This window comes from Rhinolophus sinicus, chromosome X (assembly GCF_036562045.2).
Source record: "Rhinolophus sinicus isolate RSC01 chromosome X, ASM3656204v1, whole genome shotgun sequence".
Lineage (NCBI taxonomy): Eukaryota > Metazoa > Chordata > Mammalia > Chiroptera > Rhinolophidae > Rhinolophus > Rhinolophus sinicus.
Window position 1 is genome coordinate 47,506,652 of NC_133768.1, and position 27,119 is coordinate 47,533,770.

The following is a 27,119-nucleotide window of genomic DNA, read 5'->3' on the forward strand; positions in this document are numbered from 1 at the left end:
TCAGTGGTTGATAATTGACATTTTTGCCCAGTTTTATCATTGCTTTTTTGGGAAAGGATTTGCTGAGCTTCTCATACAGTCATTCAAGAAGTCCTTCCTCTCCACTTTGGAATTGAATACCCAACCAAACTATAACCTCACTCAACACATAGGGCAAAATACATTTTTAAACAAAGATAGAACACGTTTATCACCCATTAACTTTCACTAAAAGTAATACTAAAGGCTATATACTTTAGCAGGATGAAAAAAAGTCTAGACGGAAGCAAGGCATTGAATACAAGAAATAATGATTTGTCAAGTCCTCTCTCAATAAGTAGTGACAGGAAGAGGGAGACTTTTAATGAGATCCTCTTTTGTTTAACCTGTTGCAGCTGACCCATCTTTGTTCATTCAATGTGATATAGAAAAAGCATTCTAGTGGTCATATCCAAAGCATATTAATAGTGCAAATAAGATCTTGTGTGTTAATCCCGTGTTATAAGAGTTGTTTTAATTTAAAGTAATGACTCATTTTTAATGGAGGAAAAGGTATATTTCTGAATAACAAAGTCTTTGTCTTTAACAGGTGAGAGGAATGACGTGTGCTTCCTGTGTACATAAAATAGAGTCTACCCTCACAAAACACAGAGGGATCTTCTACTGCTCTGTTGCCCTGGCAACCAACAAAGCACATATTAAATATGATCCAGAAATTATTGGCCCCAGAGATATTATCCATATAATTGAAGTAAGTGCCAACACTTTGCATTTCTGTGTTCTTGCCTGTTCAATCAGCACTCCTTTGAATTGCTTCTGGTTTATATCAGACAGAGACAATGAAAAAAATCAGACCCCTTTGGTTACTCTAGACAACATCTGTCTCAAAATTTAATGTAATGTGTATGACCTTTTAGGGGGTATTTGTCAGGAAGAGTTAGGCAAAGACATACAACTATTACATTATTAATCAGGATCAGACTTAAAGTAGAACCACAGTGTTTAGAAAATGGGAGTAAAATGCAATTTGTTATGAGTAAGATTCATGTTAATCCCTAAGAAAGTGAAGCATCCTGTTAGATGCTTTATTGTTTGTTTGGTCAAAGCAAAAGATGTATTTTTACGTTAAAGTAAGAAATTTAAAGACTAAACTCTTTTCTTTGTGATAAATTCATCCTGTATTCTTTGGTAAATCTGAAGTGGTAGTACATACGGAAGTGCCTTAAAAGTTTCAATGTGCTATACCATTTGTGTTTTAATGATATAAAGCATATTAATAGTTCAGATAACATCCTATTAATATGGATAGTAATACCATTAACATCTTTGTGAAGCTAGCAGTATGGAGTACCTTCTATGTATCAGTTATCAAGATTGCAAAGCTTCAACTCTTAATTTAATTCTTACAACATTGCTGTTATCTTCAGTTTGGAGGTGAGGAAACTCAGGTAAAGAGAAGTTAAGTTAATTTCCCAGAGTCAAATACTGTGTTTCCCCCAAAATAAGACCTAACTGGAAAATAAGCCCTAGCATGATTTTTCAGGATGGTCATAATATTAAAATAAGCCCTACCATATTTCCCCGAAAATAAGAGCAGGTCTTATATTAATTTTCACTCCAAAAGACGTATTAGGGCTTATTTTATATTACAAGCATCCTGAAAAATATCATGCTACAGCTTGTTTTCCAGTTAGGTCTTATTTTCAGAGAAACATGGTAGCTAGTAAGTATAGCTGGAATTTGAGCCTAATCTTTGAGACTCCAAAGCTCAGGCCTACTTTTTCACTGTACTACACTGCCAACAGATGTTAGATGACAGCATTTTCCTTAGCAATTGAAAATATACTGTGTTACTTTCTTTGATTCTATGAGTCTTACTTAGGGTGTGGTTTTATTTTAATACTTTGTTTCATTGAGGAAAATTTTTGTTTGTGTTATTTTTTCTTAATTTCTCCTTCTGAGGGTTCATTAGTGTGTACAAACACAACAGATTTCTGTATTCTAATTTTGTATCCTGCAACTTTACTGAATTCCTTTATTCTAATAGTTCTTGGTGGAGTCTTTAGGGATTTCTACATATGAGGTCAGACAATTAAGTTCACAAACTCATCCTAGAAAAAGTGTTACATACCTCATTGCTGAATGTCACTATGGTCACGTTCGAAGTACTCCCCTTGGGAAGCTATGCACCGACACCAGCGCCTTGTCCACCCTTCAAAGTAATTTTGGAACTCTTTTTCTGGAATGACCATTGGAGCTGTGATCGTATTACCCTTGATGTTCTGAATGTCATCAAAATGTCCTCCTTTCAATATTTCCTTTGTCTTTGGGTAAAGAAAGAAGTCATTGGAGGCCAGATCAGATGAGTAGGGAGGGTGCTCCAATACAGTTGTTTGTATACTAGCTAAACACTCCCTGACACACAGTGCCGTGTGAGCTGATGCATTTTCATGATGCAAGAGCCTTGAATTGTTGGCAAAAAGTTCAGGTCGTCTAACTTTTTCAAGCAGCCTTTTCAGCACTTCCAAATAGTAAACTTAGTGAACTGTTTGTCCAGCTGGTACAAATTCATAATGAATAATCCCTCTGATATAAAAAAAAAGGTTAGCAGCATCATTGCAACAAGTTCGTGAACTTAATTTTCATACCTCGTATAACATCATATCATCTGAAAATAGTGACAGTTTTACTTCTTCCTTTCTAATTTGGGTGCCTTTTATTTCTTTTTCTTGTCTGAGTGCTGTGGCTAGGACTTCCAGTATTGTGTTGAATAAAAGTGGTGAGAGTGGGCATCCTTGTCTTTTTCCTGATCTTAGAAGAAAAGCTTTCAGCTTTTCACTATTGAGTATTGTAGCTGTGGGTTTGTCATATATGTGTATATCCTTTATTATATTGAAGTAAATTTCCTCTATACCCATTTTGCTGAGGGTTTTTATCATAAATGGATGGTGAATTTTCTCAAATGCTTTTTTCTGCATTTATTGATATGATCATATGATTTTTATGCTTGGTATTGTTGATGTGTTGAATCATGTTGATTGATTTGTGCATATAGAACCATCCTTGCTTTCCAGGAATAAATCCCACTTGATCACAGTGTATAATCCTTCTACTGTATTGTTGAGTATGGTTCGCTAATATTTGGTTGAGGATTTTTGCATCTAGGAAGCACATCTTCATCTTTATATTCCCCAGAGTTACTTGCTCTCAGTAATTGAATTGTTCTTAATGACAGTACCATGGCTTAGAATTTCTCTACATAGTATTTATACATTCAGTGAAATAATTGTTCTCTTGTGAATTTCCTTTAGAGCTTGGGTTTTGAAGCTTCTTTGGTCAAGAAGGATCGGTCAGCAAGCCACCTAGACCATAAACGAGAAATAAGACAGTAAGTACTTTTGGAGTGTCAGTGAAAAACAGATTTTGACTCTTCATTACAAATTTAACATCCTCTTATCTTGTCAGTTTTTACAATATCATCATTATACACAGTAGAGTGGTCACAACTTGTATTTTGCTGTAGTACGTAGACTCTTTAACCATTAGTTACTTACTAAAATGATTTTTCTTTTCTACATAAGATGGAAACGGTCCTTCCTTGTGAGCTTGCTTTTCTGTGTTCCTGTAATGGGGCTGATGGTATATATGATGGTCATGGACCACCACCTTGCAACTCTTCACCATAATCAGAACATGAGTCAAGAAGAAATGATCAACATTCATTCTTCTATGTTCCTGGAGCGCCAGATCCTGCCAGGATTGTCCATTATGAATTTGCTATCCCTTTTATTGTGTTTACCTGTACAGGCAAGTAAAATGTTAACAAGTATATTTTTTAATAATTAAAAATAGCCAAAATGTGACAGGCAAAATATTTTCAGGTGCAAAGCAGCTATTAGCCGGAAGTCCAATCATTTTATGCTGGATGTTTTATAAAAATAATCTTAAACTGAGTGGTTAGTTAAAGTAGATAATAAATTCTGCTTAACCCCTATGGATGTTGTTTAATGACAAAGCAGAGAATAAGAATTCAATTTATATTTAGATATGAATTTGGTATTCATATCTGCTTTATATGTAATGTTATTTTTAAAATTATTATAACAATAAAATTTAATATATATTTAATGTTCAGTATTTTAAATTAATTACATTATATTAAATATATTATAAATGTATTTTTATTTGTTTATTATATAAAGTAAAATAATTATAATTATTGCATTATATGTTTTTTTTTACTATTTCTCCCTGGCACCTAAATTCATTACTTTCTGTATATTGTCAACCCTTCTTTTGAGATAAACTTTTACTGTGGATCATTTCCATCTAATAAATCTATTCCTTTTTCTGATCCTTGTAAAAAGCAATAATATTTTTTAATCCTAGTATGTTTCTCTATACTCATGAAAAATAATCTTTCCAGTTACGTTTACCAACGAAAACAGCCAACAGATCTAATAGCTTGTGATATACCACTTAGGTTGAATTTTAGAAATGGGGGATGAGGGTTTTTAAAATTTCTATTATTTTTTAAAATTACATTTGACATTCAATATTATATTAGTTTCAGGTCAGGTGTACGGCATAGTGGTTGGACATTTTTATAATTTACGAAGTGTTTCTCCCCTTTGGTAAATCTAGAACCCACCTGGCACCATACATAGTTATTACATTATTGACTATATTCCCTATGCAGCACTTTACATCCCCATGACTATTTTGTAACTACCATTTTGTACTTCTTAATCCCTTCACCTTTTTCACCCAGCCCCTCAACCCTCCTCCCAGCTAGCAACCATCAGTTTGTACCTATGAGTTTTTCTGTTTTGTTTGCTTGTTTATTTTGGTTTTTAGATTCCATAAATAAGTGAAATTATGTGGTATTTGTCTTTCTCTGTCTGACTTATTTCACTTAGCAAGATGAGTTTTATATAAAAAATCCTTGTCAAAATAACAGTTTTTTTCCCCTGTTTCTTGTTTTTGCTAGCATCAAAGAGAAAAATCTAAGAACCATCTGATTTTATATTATGGACTGTTCATTTAATCATAGAGGACAGCTGCCATGGGCTTATACAGCAATTTGAATCCTTGCACACACATATATGCTAAAATACTAACTATTGTTTAAACTTAAAATCTCTCCTTATTGTTTATGGATTAGATAAAAGCCAAAGGAAGTTTCACCATTTTTAAAAAAGCAATGATTATTATTTCTATATTACAGTTCTTCGGAGGCTGGTACTTCTACATTCAGGCCTACAAAGCACTGATGCATAAAACTGCGAATATGGATGTACTGATTGTGCTGGCTACCACGATTGCATTTGCCTACTCTTTGGTTATTCTTCTAGTTGCAATGTATGAGAGAGCCAAAGTGAACCCTGTTACTTTCTTTGACACGCCTCCTATGCTGTTTGTATTTATTGCTCTAGGCCGGTGGCTGGAACATATAGCAAAGGTAAAGTAAGAAAAGGTGACATTTGTTAAAATCTTGGGTGGATAAATGACCGTAATATTTTCTAGACCAGTTATTGGAAAAATATATTGATTTATGTAGTTAATCATTTACTGAAAGAAGTATTTATTTTTGTTTGGCAATATTTTAAATATTCCTTTAGAAGATTTACCAAATTTATGGAATTAATACTGTAGATAGTACAATATATCCGTATTTCAGAGTGAGGCATTTGAGAAGTTACTTATTTATATCACATTATTAATGGAAAATTTGATGTGACCACAAGATTTAAAATGATGAAAAAATATTCACCCATAATCTCATGCTATAATGAAAATCACTTTCTGATCCTGTTATACATACATTTATATTTTACAGAGTATACATACCACTTACAGAGTACAAGTGATACGTATACTCTAAAGTTTTTTACTCCATTTTTTCAGTCTAGATGTACATAATTACCTGGTATTTCTGAATAACATTCTGTCAAATCAATGTGCTGTAATTTACTAAACCATTCTGGTTTTGTTCTCAGTTCACCAAACTGTTTCTAATTTTTAATTTTAGATAACCCAGCATTAAACATATTCATGTCTAATAGTCATTTCTATTGAATTAATATCTTAGGATAAATTACAAAGCATATGTTTAAAAGGCATAAATCTTTCTGTGGCTCATGCTACAACTTGTAACAATTTTTGCCAGCTAGTATATGTTAGTGAAGTAGTTTTATTACAACTTCATCAGCATTGTACTACATAAATTCTTGCTCGGTCAGTAGCATGAAATGGTATCATAGAACTGCTATAGTTTGCATTCTTTCCATTAATAGCTAGGGTAAACATTTCTCTACATATTGGGTATTACCATATTTTGCTGTATATAATGTGCACTTTTTTGCCCAAATTTGTGAGGGAAAAATAACGATGTGTGTTATACATGGGTAGTGCTAATTCCACATCTGTATAAATGTTATTCTTTCATTTATGCTTATGAGTTAAAAGTATAACTCTAGAAGTCAAGAACAATACCCATATACAAAATGATACCCTGTATTACGATAATTGGTTTTGATGAACTTAACAATGAGTTTGCAGTGACAAGAGTTCTTGGCCTTCTATGATGCATACATATCATAAATTTGTTACTGGTACATAAAATTTCTTGTCCCATAATGTGTTAAAAAATAAATGCTGATCAAAATGGTGGCCTGAGGTGAGCCTCTGTAAAGCTCCCCTGGAATTTACAACTAATCAAACAACAATAACTCTCTACAAAGCACTCCCTGCACAGCAGACAGGCAAGACGAAGAGTCGCACTACTGAATTCATCTAAAGGTTGGCGAATCGCACGAGCAGGGGAGGAGGGAAGGGAGAAGTGCGATGACGGAGCCACGTGGGCACAGGACACAGACATAGCTAAGTGCTCCGAGCTCGCTGCATCCCGGAGCTACCGCAGCTGCGGGAGAGGGAAGAACTCGGACTGCTAGGGCTCCACTTATGGCCCACAGGGCTGAGGGGACAGCAAATGACACGGCTGAACCCAACGCTCACGGCAGAGACCTCGGGGAAAAGACTGAGGGAAGAAGGCTGAAAACGGTGGTTTAAGCCCACACTGCCGCAAAGAACAGAAGCCTTAGGCACTGAGACTAGCCCCCTCCTCCGTGCCCTCCCAGAGCTCACCCCACCCCCAGTGCTCAGTGCTAGAAGTAGAACAGTAGCAGTATCAGATAAAAAGAACAGAATATTTGCTGTTCTGAGAACTGAGGATCGCAGACACAGATTCACAGCCCAACTAGTTCTGGCAAAGGGGAGGGAGCTGTGGAAGCAGGACCGGCTGTGGTAGTGGTCGCTTCCATTGCTCTGGGCCACCTCTTACAATTCACCCCGCTCCTGGCTCCAACTATCTGGGCGGATCCCTGCAGGAGTAAACATAACTGCTGAAACATATGGGCTCTGAATCTGGTGCAGGAAGAGCTTTGGAACTTCAAAAGCTCTCCACACACCCACACAGACACTGTGCCCTGTGACCCAGGTGAACTACTAACAGAGGAGAAGCCCGTCTCCCAGGGAATCCCCCCACTGGGTGAGAAGCTGGAATAATGCAGAGGAAACATAGCACTACCGTGTGAGAGAAAAAAAGGCTGCAGTCAGAGAAGAAATAAAACATTCCACCAACAAGTACCGGAAAACGAAAGACATCTTCCTATCAACCTGTTGCTGAAGCCACTCCTGTAGATGTGTAGGACGAAAAATAATAAACCAGTAATGGCCATGAATAACCAAGGCAACAAGACAGCTCAGAAAGAAAGTGAAAAGTCTCCAGAAAAGGAACTTAAAGATATGGAAATATGTGACTTAAATGACAGAGAATTCAAGATTGCAGTTCTGAAAAAACTCAACGAGATGCAAGAAAACACAGAAAGGCAGTTTAATGAACTCAGAAACACAATCAAAGAACAACATGAGCATTTTAAGAAAGAGATTGAAATTTTAAAAAAGAACCAAATAGAATTTCTGGAGATTAAGAACTCAATAGAAGAAATTAAGAATGAAATAACCAGCTTAGGTAGTAGAGTTGACCAGATGGAGGAAAGAATCAGTGACATCGAAGATAGAAACCTGGAAATTACACAGATGGAAGAAGAAAGAGACTTGAGACTTAAAAGAAATGAAAGAACTCTACAAGAACTTTCTGACTCCATCAGAAAGAGCAATATAAGAATAATGGGCATACCAGAAGGAGAAGAAAGAGAGAAGGGAACAGAGAATATATTCAAACAAATTGTTGATGAGAACTTCCCAAACTTGTGGACAGAACTGGATCCTCGAATCCAAGAAGCAAATAGAACACCTAATTACCTCAATCCCAACAGGCCTTCTCCAAGGCACATTGTATTGAAGCTGTCTAAAATCAACGACAAAGAAAGAATCCTCAAGGCAGCCAGGGAAAAAAGAGGGTAACCTACAAAGAAAAGTCCATTAGATTATCATCAGATTTCTCAGCAGAAACTCTACAAACCAGGAGGGAGTGGAACCAAATAGTCAAACGATTGAAAGAGAGAAATTATGAGCCAAGAATAATATATCCAGCAAAGACATCCTTTAGATATGAAGGAGGAATAAAGACCTTTCCAGACATACAGAAGCTGAGGGAATTTTCTAATACACGACCTGCACTACAAAAATACTAAAGGAGGCTATTCGACCACCATCAACAGGGACAATTTGTGGCAACAAAACATAAAAAGGGGGAGAGTAAAGGCCTGAACCGAATATGGGAATGGAGAAAGTAAGCGTGCTGAAGAAAATGGAATACTCTAAATATCAAACTTTCTTTTACATAAACTTAAGGGTAACCACTCAAAAAAAATCCAGAACTGAAATATATACTGTAATAAAAGAAGAAACAGAGGAAAACATCATAGAATACCACCACACAGAAATAATAGACAACAACAAAAAGGCAAAGAAACAATGGAGACACAGCCTTACCAGAAAACTAAAGATAGAATGACAGGAAATCCTCACATATCAATAATCACCCTAAATGTAAATGGACTGAACTCACCAATAAAAAGGCACAGAGTAGCAGATTGGATCAAAAAACTAAACCCAACCATATGCTGTCTCCAAGAGACACATCTCAGCTACAAGGACAAGCATAGACTCAAAGTGAAAGGGTGGAAATTGACACTCCAAGCAAATGGTACCCAGAGAAAATCAGGTGTAGCCATAATGATATCAGATGAAACAGACTTCAGGGTGAAAAAAGATAACAAGAGACAAAGATGGACATTTCATAATGGTAAAGGGGACTATACAACAAGAAGACATAACAGTCATCAATATTTATGCCCCCAATCAGGGAGCACCAAAATATACCAAGCAACTACTAACAGAACTAAAGGGAGAAATTGACCAAAACACAATTATACTAGGGGACTTAAATACATCATTGACAGCTATGGATAGATCATCCAAACAGAAAATAAATAACGAAATAGCAGCCCTAAATGACACATTAGATGAAATGGACATAATTGACATTTATAGAGCACTTCATCCTAAAACATCAGACTATACATTCTTTTCTAGTGTACACAGAACATTCTCAAGGATAGACCATTTATTGGGACATAAAATCAGCCTCAGCAAGTTTAAGAAGACTGAGCTCATACCAAGCATATTCTCTGATCACAAGGCTTTGAAATTGGATATCAACTGCAAAAAGAAAGCAGGAAAAAACACAAATACACAGAGATTAAACAACATATTTTTAAATAACGACTGGGTCAAAGAAGAAATTAGAGGAGAGATTAAAAGATACATAGAAACAAATGACAGTGAAAATAATCCTACCAAAATTTTTGGGATGCAGCGAAAGCAGTTTTAAGAGGGAAATTTATATCATTACAGGCCTATCTCAAGAAACAAGAAAAATCCCAAATAAATAACCTCATGTTACACCTTAAAGAACTAGAAAAAGAAGAACAAATGAAACCCAAGGTCAGCAGAAGAAAGGAAATAACAAAAATCAGAGCAGAACTAAATGAAATAGAGAACAAAAGACAACAGAAAAAATTAATGTGACAAAGAGCTGGTTCTTTGAAAAGATTAACAAAATTGACAAACCCTTGGCTAGACTCACTAAGATGAAACGAGAAGACACTAATTAACAAAATCAGAAATGAAAAACGGGATGTTGTCACAGATGGCACAGAAATACAGTGGATCGTCCAAAAATACTATGAAGGACTATATGCCACCAAATTCAATCACCTAGAAGAAATGCACAAGTTCTTAGACACATATAGCCTTCCTATGCTGAACCATGAAGAACTGGAAAATGTAAACAGACTGATCAGTAGTAACCAAATTGAATCAGTCCTCCAAAACCTTCCTAAAGGCAAAAGTCCAGGACCAGATGGCTTCACTAATGAATTCTACCAAACCTTCAAAGAGGATCTAATACCAATCCTGCTCAAACTCCTCCAAAAAATTGAAGAAGAAGCAGTACTCCCTTACTCATTTTATGAGGCCAACATTACCCTGACACCAAAACCTGGTAAGGACAACACAAAAAAAAACTACAGACCAATATCTCTGATGAAGACAGATGTAAAAATCCTAAACAAAATTCTTATTAATCTAATACAACAATACATGAAAAAGATTATTCATCACAACCAAGTGGGATTAATCTCTGGAGCACAAGGATGGTTCAACATCCGCAAATCCATCAATGTGGTACATCACATATACAATATAAAGGACAAAAAACAAATGATTACATAAATTGATGCAGAAGAAGCAGTGGACAAGATACAAATTCCATTTATGATTAAAACAATAAAATAGGTATAGAAGGGAAATATCTTAACATAATAAAGGCCATATATGACAAACCCTCAGCTAATCTCATAATTAATGGTGAAAAACTGAAGCCCTTTGCTCTCCGTTCAGGAACACGATACGGCTGTCCCCTATCCCCTCTGCTTTTCAAGATAGTGTTGAAAGTCCTTGCCAGAGCAATCAGGCAAGAGAAAGAAATAAAAGGCATCCAAATTGGGAATGAAGAAGTTAAATTATCACTCTTTGCAGATGACATGATGCTATATATAGAAAACCCTAAAGACTCCACCAAAAGCTATTAGAAACAATCAACGAATACAGTAAAGTTGCTGGCTACAAAATCAACGTACAAAAGTCCATTGCATTCCTATATACTAACAATGAAATCTCAGAAAAAGAAATACAAAAAACAATTCCTTTTGCAATTGCAGCAAAAAGAATAAAATACCTAGGAATAAACTTAACCAAGGATGTGAAAGACCTATATGCTGAAAACTATAAGACATTTTTGAAAGAAATTGAAGAAGACACAAAGAAATGGAAAGACATTCCGTGCTCATGGATTGGAAGAATCAACATAGTTAAAATGGCCATATTACCCAAAGCAATATACAGATTTAATGCAATCCCCATCAAAATCCCAATGGCATTTTTAAAGAAATAGAACAAAAAATCATCAGATTTGTTTGGAACCACAAAAGACCCTGAATAGCCAAAGCAATCTTAAGAAAAAGAACAATACTGGAGGTATCACACTCCTGACTTTAGCTTGTACTACAGGGCTACAATAATCAAAACAGCATGGTATTGGCAGAAAAACAGACACATAGACCAATGGAATAGAATTGAGAACCCAGAAATAAAACCACATAAATATGGACAGATAATTTTTGACAAAGAAGCTAAAAACATACAATGGAGGAAAGACAGCCTCTTCAATAAATGGTGCTGGGAGAATTGGATAGCCACATGCAAAAGAATGAAACTGGACTGCTATCTGTCACCATGTACCAAAATTAATTCAAAATGGATCAAAGACTTAAGCATAAGACCTGACACAATAAACTGCATAGAAGAAAACATAGGTACTAAACTTATGGACCTTGGGTTCAAAGAGCATTTTATGAATTTGACTCCAAAGGCAATGGAAGTAAAAGCTAAAATAAACGAATGGGACTATATGAAACTTAAAAGCTTCTGCACAGCAAAAGAAACCATCGACAAAATAAAGAGGCAACCAACTGAATGGGAGAAGATTTTTGCAAACAGTGCCTCCGATAAGGGCTAATATCCAAAATATACAAGGAACTCATGCAACTCAACAACAAAAAAAACAAACAACCCAATTGAAAAATGGGCAGAGGACCTGAAGAGACATTTCTCCAAAGAGGACATACAAATGGCAAATAGACATATGAAAAAATGCTCAACCTCACTAATCATCAGAGAAATGCAAATCAAAACCACAATGAGATATCACCTCACCCCAGTCAGATTGGCCATCATATACAAGACAAATAGTAACCAGTGTTGGAGAGGCTGTGGAGAAAAAGGAACCCTCATACACTGTGGGTGGGAATGCAGACTGGTGCAGCCGTTATGGAAGGCAGTGTGGAGGTTCCTCAAAAAATTACGAATAGAATTACCATATGACCCAGCAATCCCTCTCCTGGGTATCTACCCAAAAAATCTGAAAACATTTATACATAAAGACACGTGTGCTCCAATGTTCATTGCAGCTTTGTTTACGGTGGCCAAGACATGGAAACAACCAAAATGTCCTTCGATAGATGAATGGATAAAGAAGTTGTGGTATATATACACAATGGAATACTATTCAGCGGTAAGAAAAGATGATATAGGAACATTTGTGACAACATGGATGGATCTTGAGAGTATAATGCTAAGCGAAATAAGTCAGACAGAAAAAGCAGAGAACCATGTGATTTCACTGATATGTGGTATATAAACCAAAAACAACAAAAGAACAAGACAAACAAATGAGAAACAAAAACTCATAGACACAGACAATAGTTTAGGTGTTACCAGAGGGTAAGGGGGGTGAGGGGTGGGAGATGAGGGTAAGGGGGATCAAATATATGGTGATGGAAGGAAAACTGACTGTGGGTGGTGAACACACAATGGGATTTATAGATGATATAGTAAAGAATTGTACACCTGAAATATATATAATTTTACTAACAAGTTTTCACCCCAATAAATTAAAAAAAAAAAGAATTGTACACCTGAAATCTATGTAATTTTACTAACAATTGTCACCCAAATAAACTTAAAAAAAATAAAAGTAAAAAGTATGTAAATGCTAAAATTCCCTTATAATACAAAAAACAATTACCTAAATGTAAACAAATGTAAATTTGAATTAAAAAATGAAAGCAAAAGATTTTTTTCCCTGAAGTTTGGGTGAAAAACGTGCGTGTGCATTATACACGGGAGCACATTTCACACAGCAAAAGACGGTATATTTCTTCGTAAATCAATTGCCTATTCCTGTCCTTTGCCTGTGTACCTGTTGGGTTCCTAATGTTTTTCTTATTCATTTACATTTTTTATTTACAAATTATACCTAATAATGCATTTCGTATTTTGTGTACTTCATATTTTAAAAGTGAAACATGTTCTGATTTGAACTAGTTAATATTTCTAAAGCTGTTTTTGGGTAAATGTTAAAGATTATATCTTTATTTTAGGTAAGACCCTGAGATTTTTTTTTCCCTTAACGTTGTTAAAAAAATTTTTTTTAATTTATAGGGTAAAACATCAGAGGCTCTAGCCAAGCTAATTTCACTACAAGCTACAGAAGCAACTATTGTAACTCTTGACTCTGATAATATCCTCTTGAGGTATTTATATCTTCATTCTTTCCCCTTTTCTTTTTTAACTCCTTATGAAAATATCAAATATGTGCAGAAGTAGAGAGAAGAGTATAATGGACCCATGTAATCCATCCCCCAGATTTAACAATTATTCACCTTTTGCCGGACTTTACTTCATCTGTACATTGTGTCTTTCTATTGTTGCAGTAGTATTTTAAAGTCTGTTCCAGTCATATCATTTTATTGCTGAATATTCCTGTAACATCGCTAAAAATAAGACATATTCTTATATAAATGTAACACCATATTTCATGTAACAGAGTGAACAATAATGAATCCTTAATATCATCTCATACACAGTCCATATTCACATTTCTCTTGTTGTGTCCAAAACGTTTAAGTTTCATTGTTTGAAATGGAATTTAAGCAAGGTCCATGTGTCATTACATTTGACTGCATGTTTCTTTTTTTACTCTTTTTTAAATTTATTTTTCAATTACAGTTGACATACAGTATTATATTAGTTTCAGGTGTACAATTTAGTGATTATACATTTATGTACTTTATGAAGTTATTACCCTAATAAGTCTAGTACCCATCTGGTACTGTGCATCATTATTCCAATATTACTGACTATTCCCTGTGCTGTACTTTACATACCTATGACTATTTTTTTTCATTAGTTTCAGGTGCACAAAACAATGTAATAGACGTCTATTTATCATTTATATCCCTCACACAGTGACAACCCCCTCCCCCATCCATTATCCCTCTGACATCGCACAGAGCCATTACATTGCATGTGTCTTTTTTTGTGCACGTTTCTTTTAATCTAGAGCAGCTTCTCCCTCTCTTTCTTCCTCTCCTTCCTCCCCCCTCCTCCCTCTCCACACAATTGACTTGTTAAGGAAACATCCATCAGTTGTCCTATAGAATATCCCACAGTCTGAATTGCTGTCTTTGATTCCTTGTGGTATTATTTAATTTGTTCTGTAACTCCTATATTACCTGTAAACTGGAAGTTAAAGCTAAAACTTGATTAGATTTTATTCTTTTGTATTTCTCATTTGTATACTCATAAAATTATTTAGGCAAATTTACACAATAAATAAATTATTTAGTTAAATAAAACCCATTACATTATTTTCTAAAGCTTTCATTTATTTATTCAATGACTATTCCACAAATGTTTAGAGTGCCTACTTTGTGCCAGGCACTGAGCTGTTCCCCAACAGTGAACAGGACTGACATTGTACCATGGTTCCTAGTTTAAATATTAGTTCTAGCTTTCATTGGTAGCAATTATGGAACCACAAGCTTGATATGAACTAAAAATAAAAGCTTGCATGGAAAAAATCAGGGTGAGAAGCATATTGTCATAATGATTTTTATTTTAACTCATGTCCAGTGAAGAACAAGTGGATGTGGAACTTGTACAACGTGGAGACATCATTAAAGTGGTTCCAGGAGGCAAATTTCCAGTGGATGGTCGTGTTATTGAAGGACATTCTATGGTAGATGAGTCCCTCATCACAGGTTTGTTCTTTCAGAGGATCATGACATAAAAGTGAAGTGAATTCAGTGTTAATGAAAAATAGAAATGAAAGGTGAAGGGCTTTTTGTAGAAACTATGGAATGAGTAAATAAGGAACAAAGAAGAATGAGTTCTTTTTAACACTATTAAATAAATTTCTGCAGATATGCTTTATAGTTTTAGTTATGCTAGTGAAGGCTGTTTTCACTGAGGATTGTTAATTACTAGAATGTAGAAAGAACCATAGGAAATGATCTCATTGTACTTTAGAGCCCAATAGACTTTGGCAAATTTACCTGCCAAGTTACCTATTTTGTCTTCCTGCCCTAAAGACTGTTCTCATCAGAGTTGGGGGTAAGACTCCAGGTTTTCCACATCAGCGTCTGCTCTAAGAGAGTAGGTGGAGTAGTTTTAGCGATCTTATATAACTAAGGCCAATCTAGAGCAGAACCAAAATAACAGCTTTCCTACCTCAGCCCTCAGAATAGTGCCAGGAGAGGCTCAGTTTATGGACCATGGGGAAATTAAGACTGTTTCTCAGTAGGGGTGCTATTGCCAGTTGGGATGGGACAGTTCTTAGTTCTGGGGGACTTATACATTATAGTATATGAGGTAGCATCCTTGACCCTGGCCCGCAAAATGGGAGTAGAAGCACCCTGTTCCCCACCGGTAGATATTATAAACAAGAACTCCCTCCCACATTTCTAAGTGCTCCTTGGGAATAGGCTGGGAACCAATAATTTAAGACTGGGGTGGAGCTCCAGAAATAGCTGCCAACAAGAGCTAGCATATTAGGCTTTTCCAGTTTAAGATATGTGTGCTTGTATTTGGCCCAGAGCTGACATAAGGTAAGAGGGAAGACAGCTTTCACCTGGCATTTGTCCAGATTCTAGTTCATGAAGAATCTCCTTTCTAGATATTTTTTGACAATTAGCAAATAATGGTATGTTTCAAATAGTACTTATTTATGCTCCTAAATCTATCTTCACTCCTTACACAGGGGAGGCAATGCCTGTGGCTAAGAAATTGGGCAGCCCAGTGATTGCTGGTTCTATTAACCAGAATGGGTCACTACTTATCCGTGCTACCCACGTAGGAGCTGACACAACCCTTTCTCAAATTGTCAAACTTGTGGAGGAGGCACAAACTTCAAAGGTAACTTAACTCCCTAGGAGAAACAAAGTATTTTCTTTAAATCCTACTCAGTATTAATCTTGATCTAGTTTTTATATTTTCCTTTGATTAATTCTATTTGCATTAATATGGAGTTTATTAAAATAGTTCTGTTTGTGCTCAGTACCAAAATACTCTCTTCATCATCAAAAAAGGAGACTTTGATATACATATTATTATTTTTTTTTAAATTCTAGGCTCCTATCCAGCAGTTTGCAGACAAAATCAGTGGCTACTTTGTTCCTTTTATTGTTATTATTTCCATTGTTACCCTCTTGGTTTGGATTATAATTGGATTTCTGAATTTTCAAGTTGTGGAAACCTACTTTTCTGTAAGTGACTTGTAACAATTCTTTACCCTGTGTAAAATAGTTTGTGAATTTTTTGCATAGGTAATTAATCGGAAAATAACTTTAATAATTACTAGTATCTTTAAGGAACTGGAGTAGGAGGGTGATAAGAACAGCATTTGCATTTCTATAAATATGAAATATTTCCTTTTAGAAAGACTTTTTTCATTATGACTTGTGATTTTCCCAAAGCAAGTACTGAATTTTTACATTTTAAACCTAGTCTCATTCCCAGCATGATTTTGCTTTCACAAAAGACTGTAGATATATTGAGGAAAACCTCATGATCTCAGCCCTGCTGTATACCATCTGTGTGATCTTAGGTCAACTTAATTTCTCTCTGAGCTTCAGTTTACTCCTCTATAAAGTGAAATTTTAATCCCATTCTGCATAACTTGTTGTGAAAGTTAAATAAGGTGATGTGATAGAAATGCTTTGTAATTTATTAAATGCTTTATAAATACAATATTAGTGCCTACGTTTTTCTAGTTCTATGATGGTCTCTAAAGTATGGTGTCATAAGGTGGTAAAGTAGACCTGGACTCTACCTCATTTTAGAGATACAATCTTTAAGTCACTTAACTTCTTTTAGCCTCAGTTTTGTCATCTGTAATATAGTGATAATAATATTTAAATTTCAGGATTGGAACTAGTGTAGGTAAAAACATACACATATGACAGCATAAACTTAGATGTCTGTGAAAGTCCCTTCTAACTCTGTTTCTATATAGATACACAACTCTTAAATGAACACTTAAAGTATTTGAGAACTTAGTAAGAACCTAGCACTGTAAAGCCATTACTAATAAGAAAGTCTTACTTTGTTGGTTTCTTTGTTTTTAAAAATGCTGTTCTGTACACTATTTCATGCTGTTTGTCCCTTCAATTAAATAACAAGTGGAATCATAACAACTATGTATCTATTCCATGATGTGGTCATTAATATAATATTAAAAAGTTTCTTTAAATGATTCATGTTGGTTAAGCACATATTGAACAAGAGGATTACTGGAAGGTATTTTGGAATGTGTATCATGAGTTCAGGGGGTCTTAGGAGATCTATCCTAATAAAATAGTCATATATACCCACACAAGCAAGTATTAAATGTCATGAAGAGCTATAGTACTGCCAGATATACTCAGTTCACATTGTTATATCCAAAAGAATTTTATTGAAATGTGATTAAGATCCCTTTGTACATTGGGTGATTTTTTTTCATTGTCTTGAGAGAATAGTGTGAAAAGCAGAGTTATGGTTTCAGTAAATAGAGTTCAGTATTCTTTTTGTTTAGGATCAGTTTTGTTGAGAATTAGGCCACATGTTTGCAGCTATTCTTAAAAATCTCTAAATCACTTATAGTCTCAATATGGGGCAAAAAATGCTTGTTCCTTACATTCACTCCATAGTTTGTAACTCTGAATCAGTAAAATTGAAGTCTTGACTTTAGGACTGTGACTTGTTTACCAGTTATGTCACAATTTCTTATATTCATTACAAAGTTTTCTTACTAGTAACTAAAACATATATGTTGGTAGCTAAGTAAGATTATGTGTGACTTCAAAATTGAGGTTTTATTTAAACAGGGTTAAGCTTTGTTCCTTTTGTTTTCTACAGCTTTAAATAAATAACCGAAATTCATACCTTTCTTCTAAAGGGCTACAACAGAAGTATCTCCCGAACAGAAACGATAATACGCTTTGCTTTCCAAGCCTCTATCACAGTTCTGTGCATTGCATGTCCCTGTTCCCTGGGGCTGGCCACTCCAACTGCTGTAATGGTGGGTACAGGAGTAGGTGCTCAAAATGGCATACTAATCAAAGGCGGTGAGCCATTGGAGATGGCTCATAAGGTAAGACAGTCCCCAGAACTAAGAATTGTCCCATCCAAACTGGCAGTAGCACCCCTACTGAGAAACAGTCTTAAATTATTTCCCCATGGTCCATAAGCTGAGCCTCTGCTGGCACTATCCTGAAGGCTGAGGTAGGAAAGGTGTTATTTTGGTTCTGCTCCAGATTGGCCTTAGTTATCTAAGATCTCTAAAACTACTCCCCCTACTCTCTTAGGGCAGACTGTGATGTGGAAAACCTGGAGTCCTACCCCAGCAGGACTAGAGAAGTCTTTAGGGCAGGCAGACAGAAGAGGTATTTGCCCAAGTCTTCCAGGCTTCTAACCTATTTGTGTGTGATTCCATGTTTGTGCAACTCACCAAGAGGTACCACTGTGATTACAGTGCAGGTTCTTTGCCTTTCTGTCACTAACTGACAGTTTGCAACTATGACTTCCAGAATATAATCACATCCCTGATCTCTCTCATATTAGGATTTTCACGACAATCTCAATCAAGGCTACTTGACTTTAACTAAAACCATATTTCTTCTAGTATGTTCTTATGAGGATATAAACTATATACAGTAGTAAACACAGAGAGCAGGTTAGGACAGATTTGGGACCTCATCTAGCCAGTGAATACAGGCTATTAGTTTTTATAGTATTTTTTTGAATTTTGATATAATTTCATTTCAAACTTAAAGAAAAGTTGCAAGAATGATATAAAGAACTCCTTTATGTCCTTTACTGCAGATACCAGATTCTTTTCCCAAGAAGGACATTCTCTTACATAACCACAGTCCAAAGACCAAAATCAAGAAATTGATATAGTACTATTATCTATAGTCCATATTCCGTTTTCCTCAGTTGTCTCCATAACATCTTTAATAAGCTATTTTTTCCTCTTGTCCAGAGCCATGGTTTGTATTTAGTTGTCATATCTCTTTTCATCTTGTTTCCTCAAGCTATTTATTCATTTTTCAAGATTCATATTCTGAGTTTACTATGAGGTGGTGGTGTTCTCTAATCCAAACTCTTCCTTTTTCTTTCTGGGCTGCATTTCCCTTATTGATTCCCTCAGCTGTCTCTTCTCAAGCCAGGTTTCTCATCTTGACCCAATAAAGTCAAAGCAACCCAGAAGGTCTTACCTGGTGTTCAGCTTAGTTACGTACTTACCTTTCTCTTAGAATCATCTGCCTAATCCCCGATTTCCCCTACGGATCTATAATTTGTCAGTATTGAAAGCCTTTATCTTTCCCTGAAGGCACTACTAGAGGCATCTCTTAATTGCCTATTAACAGTCAACCCTTAACAGTTAGTTCTAGTTGTTATATCCACCGTAGGTTGAACATTTACAAGGGGGAGCTATTAGGTATAATTAAAAGTATTTCTTCCTTTATTCTCCCTTCTTTTTGTTCTCCCAAAGACAGTTTATTAAGTCAAATTAAGTCAAGGATCAGATTATTAAGAAACAAAATAGTAATGTTTATCAAAATAAACCTTTCTCTCATTTCTGGAAATGTGATAGTAAGGATTACCAAGTCATTTAGGTGCATTTTATTTTAATTTTCTTACAGGTAAAGGTAGTGGTATTTGATAAGACTGGAACCATTACCCATGGAACCCCGGTAGTGAATCAAGTAAAGGTTCTAGTGGAAAGTAACAGAATATCACGCAATAAGATCCTGGCCATTGTGGGAACTGCTGAAAGTAACAGTGAACACCCTCTAGGAGCAGCCATAACCAAATACTGCAAGCAGGTACAATTTTTTCCCTTGTGTATTAATGTAGTCATCTCCTATAGGAATTACTCAGACCAAATCCAAACTGGTGTTTGATTATGGTTTACGTATATAGTTGGTATGAGGCTAGAGAGACTTGTATTTTCTCATTTTGTTTTATATGTCTTAGATTCTTCATACAGAAAAGTATAAAGATGAAAACAGAAATTGATTATAATCCTACACAGATAACCCCTGTTGACTGAAAAAGGCTAAGATAGAAGTAATGCATATTTTGTAGTAGGAAAATTTCAGATACTTCAGTTACATAAGGAAAAAGGAAAGCCTCATTCCCTGCCCTCTTCCATAATTCCTCTATGCAAAGTTTAACAAATGTTAGCCTGTCTTTTTAAATAACAGTTTTATTGAGATAAAATCCACATCTTATAGTTTATCCTTGTAAAGTATACAATTCAGTAATTTTTAGTATATTCACAAGTGTGCATCCTTAACCATTTTTAAGGCATATACCAAAATATATGCATTTATTATCTTTTGAACTTTACATAGAAAGGTCACAGAGTGACCAGTCTTTGGTATCTTGCTTTTTTTGGGTTTGTTTGTTTGTTTTATTAAATGATTTTTTTTCCATATCAGGACATATAGATCTGCCTCATTGTTTTTAATAGCTATATCATATTGTACAATTGTTTTTTAGCTCTTACAATGTACAGTTAACATCCTTGTCAGCTTTTGCAAGTTTATCTCTATGTTAAAAGCCTACCAATGCAAAGGCTAGATCGAAGGATACATGCAGTTAAATTTTGATGAATATTATCAATGCCCACATGTCAAGTAGTACCAACACCCACACGAAAGGTTGTACCAGTGTATAGTTTCACCAGAACTTATGACTGCCCATTTCTCCACATTCTTCCCACTTTATTTTTTCCAATTTAATAAGTGAAAAATATTTACTGATTGATGGTTTGCTTTTCATTTCCTTAATTATGAATAAGGTTAAGCAAATTGTCATATGTGTATTGGCCATTTGAATTTTTTTTTCTGTAACCAGTCTGCTTGTATCCTTTGCCTATATTCCATAGAATTGTTTATCTTTTTTTCATTGATTTGTATAAGGCCTTTGCAAATTATCTCACATAATTTTATAGTTAAAATGCTGTAATTTCTACCATTGATGTTGCCATTTCTTTATTTGTTCTTTCCTTTTTACCTATTAACTATTACTGACCTGGCTTCTTTAAACCCACATGGAACATCAGAGAGGATAAAGACATAAAGGACCAGAATTCATTTGCTTACAAAGGACACAGAATTATACTAGAGAGACACTCTGGTAACTGAAGGCCCTGTTCTTTGTTACTCTTTGTCCTCTACTGAATAGAAAATATGACTTGACAATAGAATTAAATATTTAACTTATAATTCTTTATTGGAAAGGGCAGAGAATATTGATAAACTTTCCAAGTTTTTGTTCTCTATGCTTGGTATACATTTTAGAGAGTAGGACTAAAAGGATTCTGAGGTTCTCCTGTAACTTTGAACACTATACTCAATGCTCTGTTCCTTTATCCTTATTAAAATCCACTGTCAAATAGGCAATGATAAGTGACAGTTTTATTCTAAACATTTATAATTAACTATCAGTAACCTTTGATTTTGCTAATGATGACCTTGGATTATTAAAACAGCAGAAGAAATCCTTCTGTTTCTATTTGTTAGGAGCTGGAAACTGAAACCTTGGGTACCTGCACAGATTTCCAGGTTGTGCCTGGCTGTGGTATTAGCTGTAAAGTCACCAATATTGAAGGTTTGCTACATAAGAATAACTGGAAGATAGAGGAAAATAATATTAAAAATGCATCTCTGGTTCAAATTGATGCAAGTAATGAACAGTCATCAACTTCGTCTTCCATGATTATTGATGCTCAGCTCTCAAGTAAGCTAATAATTTTCTTTGTAGTACGAATTATGGGACAGTAATTAACAGATGTCTAACTGTATAACCCTGAACTGTTATATAAGAAACAAAAATCGGCATCATGGTTTCATTCTCTCAAATCAATTTTACCATAGGCCTCTCAAGAACATTTTCCAACTGTGCTCCTTGATTCCACTATAGGGTGATAAGTCTAGCCTTAGATGACCTTCCATCTTTTTTCCGCTATCTTTTTATTTCTCATCACAGCTACTCCAAATCTTTTATGTCCTTCACAAGATCCTGTGGCCTTCCCCCTAGTTCCCTAAGCAATCTCATTATATAACTTTCTTACTAATACTAACTTTCTTTCTTATTATAGTGGCTTGTAACCTAATTTTGAATCATGAACCTTTGGAGGAATGTGATGAAAGCTATGCTCACCCCTCAGAAAATTTCTTTTTTGAAGGTTTGCATATATCCTAAAGCCCATCCATGGAATTCTGTTAAGGATCCCGACTTTACTGGCTCTCTGTTCCCTGCAGGACAAAGTCCAATCTCTCTGGACTTTGTTCGAGATCTGTTCCCCATGATATTCTGCTGATTCCCTGTACTACCCATCTTGTCTTTTTCCATGGCCCACTGCTTCCTATGCCATGTATTCTATATCCCATCCATATGGAACTACCTAGAGTTCCTCCTTACATCATGTCATTTCATGCTTATTAGATTATTTTATTTACTCTTTTCTCTGGATAATGTCCTTGCCCACAATGACATCTACCTCATGAACTTATTTTCATCTTCTAAGACTCATCGCGCATCTCTCTTCAGTAAAGCCTTCACTGACTAGCATACATAGGCAGATATATTTGCTCTTCTTTTTTAATCATAATGGTACTCTGTTATTGTACTAGGTACACTGCATGAAAACATTAACCTGCCTGATGCTACTAAACTGCAATTTCTTTATTATTTTTCTATAAACTTCTAGTATCAAGCACACTGGCACATAGCAATTTTGTTCATTTGATATTTTTATTAATCACTGTTCAAGACACTAAAAAGTCAGCAGTGAGCAGAAAGTCAAAGAAAGACAAAGTCACTACTCATTGAACTTAAATTCCTAGTGGGAGAACATAAGACAGTGAGCAAATAAATTTTTAAAATATAGTATGTCTTATGGAGTTAGTGCTATGGAGAAAAACAAAGAAGGGTAAGGGGTGTAAGGAATGCTGGGAATAGCCATTCTTATTTTATGTAGGATGATAAGGGTTGGCCTCATTGAGAAGGTGGTGTTTGAGCAAAAACCAGAGGAGAGGGAGGGAGAAAGTTAGGTGAGTATCTGTGATAAGAGCATTCCAGGCAGGGGGAATGTCAAGTACAAGAGATTTGAGCCAGGAGCATGCTTGACTAGTTTGAGGAGCACCAAGGAGAGCAGAGAAAATGAGTGGGAAGAGAATATGAGGTGAGATCGGAGAAGGTATTACAGGACTAGATCAGGTAAGGATGTTGGAAGGACTTTGGTTTTTACCCTGAGATGGGAAGCCACTGGAGAGTTTTGAATAGAGGAGTGACAGAATCTGACTTAATGTTTTAAAAGTATTACTCTGGCTGCTCTGGTAAAAATATACTGTTGGGGGGAGGGCAAGGGCAGAAGCAGGGAGATGAGTTAGTGGACTATTGCCATAATCCAGGTGGAAGATAATGGTTGCTTGGACTAGCATGGTAACAGTAGAGGTCACAGGAAATGGTAAAATTCTGGGTGTGTCTTGAAGCTGGCTGACAGATTTTCTCACAGGTTGGCTATGGAGTATGAGAGAAACAAGAGTTAAGAATTATGCCAAGGTTTGTGATCTAAGCAATTTAGAAGGGTGGGGTTACTATTTAAATAAGATGGGGAAGACCACAGGTGGGACAATATTGAAGAAAACTGATCAGGAGTTCAGTTTTTGATATGTAAAGTTTGAGTGCCTTTTAGATATTCAAGTGGAGATATCACATAAATGGAAATATCAAGTAGACAATTGGCTGCACAAGTCTGGAGTTCAAGGAAACAGATTGGGTTGGAGATACAGAGTTGGGAGCTCCACTTATAGATCTGCGCTATCCAATATGGTAGCTACTAGTTGCATGTGACTTTTTAAATTTAAATTAAGTAAAATTTAATTTAAAATTCAGCCCTTCAACCATACTAGCCACATTTCAGTGCTCAATAGCTACATGTTGTTAGTGGCTACTTTATTAAACAGAGCAGATATAGAACATTTCCATCATCACAGAAAGTTTTGTTGGATGGTGCTGGTATGGATGGTATTTAAAACCACAAGACTGGGTAAGATTGTCAATGAGTGAGAGTAGATAGAGAGGAAAAAGGAGATTTAAGGATCGAGCCATACATTACTACAAATTAAGAGGTCAAGGTGATGAGGAAGAATCAGAGAAGAAGACTGAGAAGAAGGGGTGAGCGAGGAAGTAACTCGTAAGAATGAGGTGTCCTAGAAGCCAAGCAAAGAAAGTATTTCAAGGAGTGAGTGATTAACTGTGTAAAATGTTGCTAATAGGGCAAGTAAAATGTAGACTGAGAATTTGCCGTTAGGTTTTAAAGTAACCTGGTGTACAGTATGAACAATTCTTTTAAGTAGAAGAGAAAAAAGTTTTTTTGGAGTGGATTTATAAGACAACAAGAAGATAAAAATATGACCCAATAGATAGAAATCTTGCAAGAAGTTTTGCTACTTACAGAAGCAGGAAAATGGGATAGTAGCTAGAGAGGTAAGTGAGATCAAGAGCTTTTTTTAAAATTTTACTGGGGTGACAATAGTTAGTAAAATTATATAGATTTCAGGTGTACAATTCTGTGTTACATCATCTATATATCCCATTGTGTGTTCACCACCCAGAGTCAGTTCTCCTTCCATCACCATATATTTGATCCCCCTTACCTGCATCTCCCAACCCCCACCCCCCTTACCCTCTGTTAACCACTAAACTATTGTCTGTGTCTATGAGTTTCTGTTTCTCATTTGTTTGTCTTGTTCTTTTGTTGTTTTTGGTTTATATACCACATATCAGTGAAATCACATGGTTCTCTGCTTTTGCTGTCTGACTTATTTCACTCAGCATTACACTCTCAAGATCCATCCATGTTGTTACAAATGTTCCTATATCATCTTTTCTTACCGCCGAATAGTATTCCATTGTGTATATATACCACAACTTTTTTATCCGTTCATCTATCGAAGGACATTTTGGTTGTTTCCATGTCTTGGCCACCGTAAACAAAGCTGCAATGAACAATGGAGCACACGTGTCTTTATGTATAAATGTTTCCAGATTTTTGGGGTAGATACCCAGGAAAGGGATTGCTGGATCATATGGTAATTCTATTTGTAATTATTTTTCTAATTTTATTTTATTAAATTTATTGGGGTGACAATTGTTACTAAAATTACATAGATTTCCAGTGTACAATTCTGTATTACATCATCTATAAATCCCATTGTGTGTTCATCACCTAGAGTCAGTTCTCCTTCCATCACCATATATTCGATCCCCCTTACCCTCATCTCCCACCCCCCACCCCCCACCCCCCTTACCCTCTGGCAACCACTAAACTATTGTCTGTGTCTATGAGTTTCTCTTTCTCATTTGTTGTCTTGTTCTTTTGTTGTTTTTGGTTTATATACCACATATCAGTGAAATCACATGGTTCTCTGCTTTTTCTGTCTGACTTATTTCGCTCAGCATTACTCTCTCAAGATCCATCCATGTTGTCACAAATGTTCCTTTATCATCTTTTCTTACCGCCGAATAGTATTCCATTGTGTATATATACCACAACTTCTTTTTCCATTCATCTATCGAAGGACATTTTGGTTGTTTCCATGTCTTGGCCACCGTAAACAAAGCTGCAATGAACATTGGAGCACACGTGTCTTTATCTCTAAATGTTTTCAGATTTTTTGGGTAGATACTCAGGAGAGGGATTGCTGGGTCATATGGTAATTCTATTTGTAATTTTTTGAGGAACCGCCACACTGCCGTCCACAGCGGATGCACCAGTCTGCATTCCCAACAACAATGTATGAGGGTTCCTTTTTCTCCACAGCCTCTCCAACACTTGTTACTATTTGTCTTGTTGATGATAGCCATTCTGACTGGGGTGAGGTGATATCTCATTGTGGTTTTTATTTGCATTTCTCTGATGATTAGTGATGTTGAGCATTTTTTCATATGTTTATTTGCCATTTGTATGTCCTCTTTGGAGAAATGTCTCTTCAGGTTGCCTGCCCATTTTTCAATTCGGTTGTTTGTTTTTTTGTTGTTGAGTTTCATGAGTTCCCTGTATATTTTGGATATTAGCCCATATCGGAGGCACTGTTTGCAAAAATCTTCTCCCATTCAGTTGGTGGCCTCTTTATTTTGTCAATGGTTTCTTTTGCTGTGCAGAAGCTTTTAAGTTTCATATAGTCCCATTCGTTTATTTTAGCTTTTACTTCCATTACCTTTGGAGTCAAATTCATAAAATGCTCTTTGAACCCAAGGTCCATAAGTTTAGTACCTATGTTTTCTTCTGTGCAGTTTATTATGTCAGGTCTTACGCTTAAGTCTTTGATCCATTTTGAATTAATTTTTTTACATGGTGACAGATAGCAGTCCAGTTTCATTCTTTTGCACATGGCTATCCAATTCTCCCAGCACCATTTATTGAAGAGGCTGTCTTTCCTCCATTGTATGTTTTTAGCTTCTTTGTCAAAAATTAACTGTCCATATTTATGTAGTTTTATTTCTGGGTTCTCAATTCTATTCCATTGGTCTATGTGTCTGTTTTTCTGCGAATACCGGGCTATTTTGATTATTGCAGCCCTGTAGTACAAGCCAAAGTCAGGGTGTGTGATGCCACCAGTATTGTTCTTTTTTCTTAAGATTGCTTTGGC

The 27,119-nt window shown here is 35.6% G+C and overlaps 1 protein-coding gene across 2 annotated transcripts in view; it reads left to right on the forward strand.

Moving 5' to 3' along the window:
• The window catches only part of ATP7A (ATPase copper transporting alpha), a 148,504-nt gene that overhangs the window by 75,157 nt on the left and 46,228 nt on the right, over positions 1–27,119 (forward strand). For both annotated transcript variants that reach the window (XM_074324184.1, XM_019716367.2), the window contains exons 7-17: positions 569–730; positions 3,291–3,367; positions 3,561–3,786; positions 5,207–5,440; positions 13,570–13,661; positions 15,043–15,170; positions 16,169–16,323; positions 16,539–16,673; positions 18,347–18,541; positions 20,097–20,279; positions 21,984–22,200. In XM_074324184.1, coding sequence (XP_074180285.1) covers positions 569–730; positions 3,291–3,367; positions 3,561–3,786; positions 5,207–5,440; positions 13,570–13,661; positions 15,043–15,170; positions 16,169–16,323; positions 16,539–16,673; positions 18,347–18,541; positions 20,097–20,279; positions 21,984–22,200 — 1,804 coding nt within the window. The remainder of the gene's footprint in view (positions 1–568; positions 731–3,290; positions 3,368–3,560; positions 3,787–5,206; positions 5,441–13,569; positions 13,662–15,042; positions 15,171–16,168; positions 16,324–16,538; positions 16,674–18,346; positions 18,542–20,096; positions 20,280–21,983; positions 22,201–27,119) is intronic.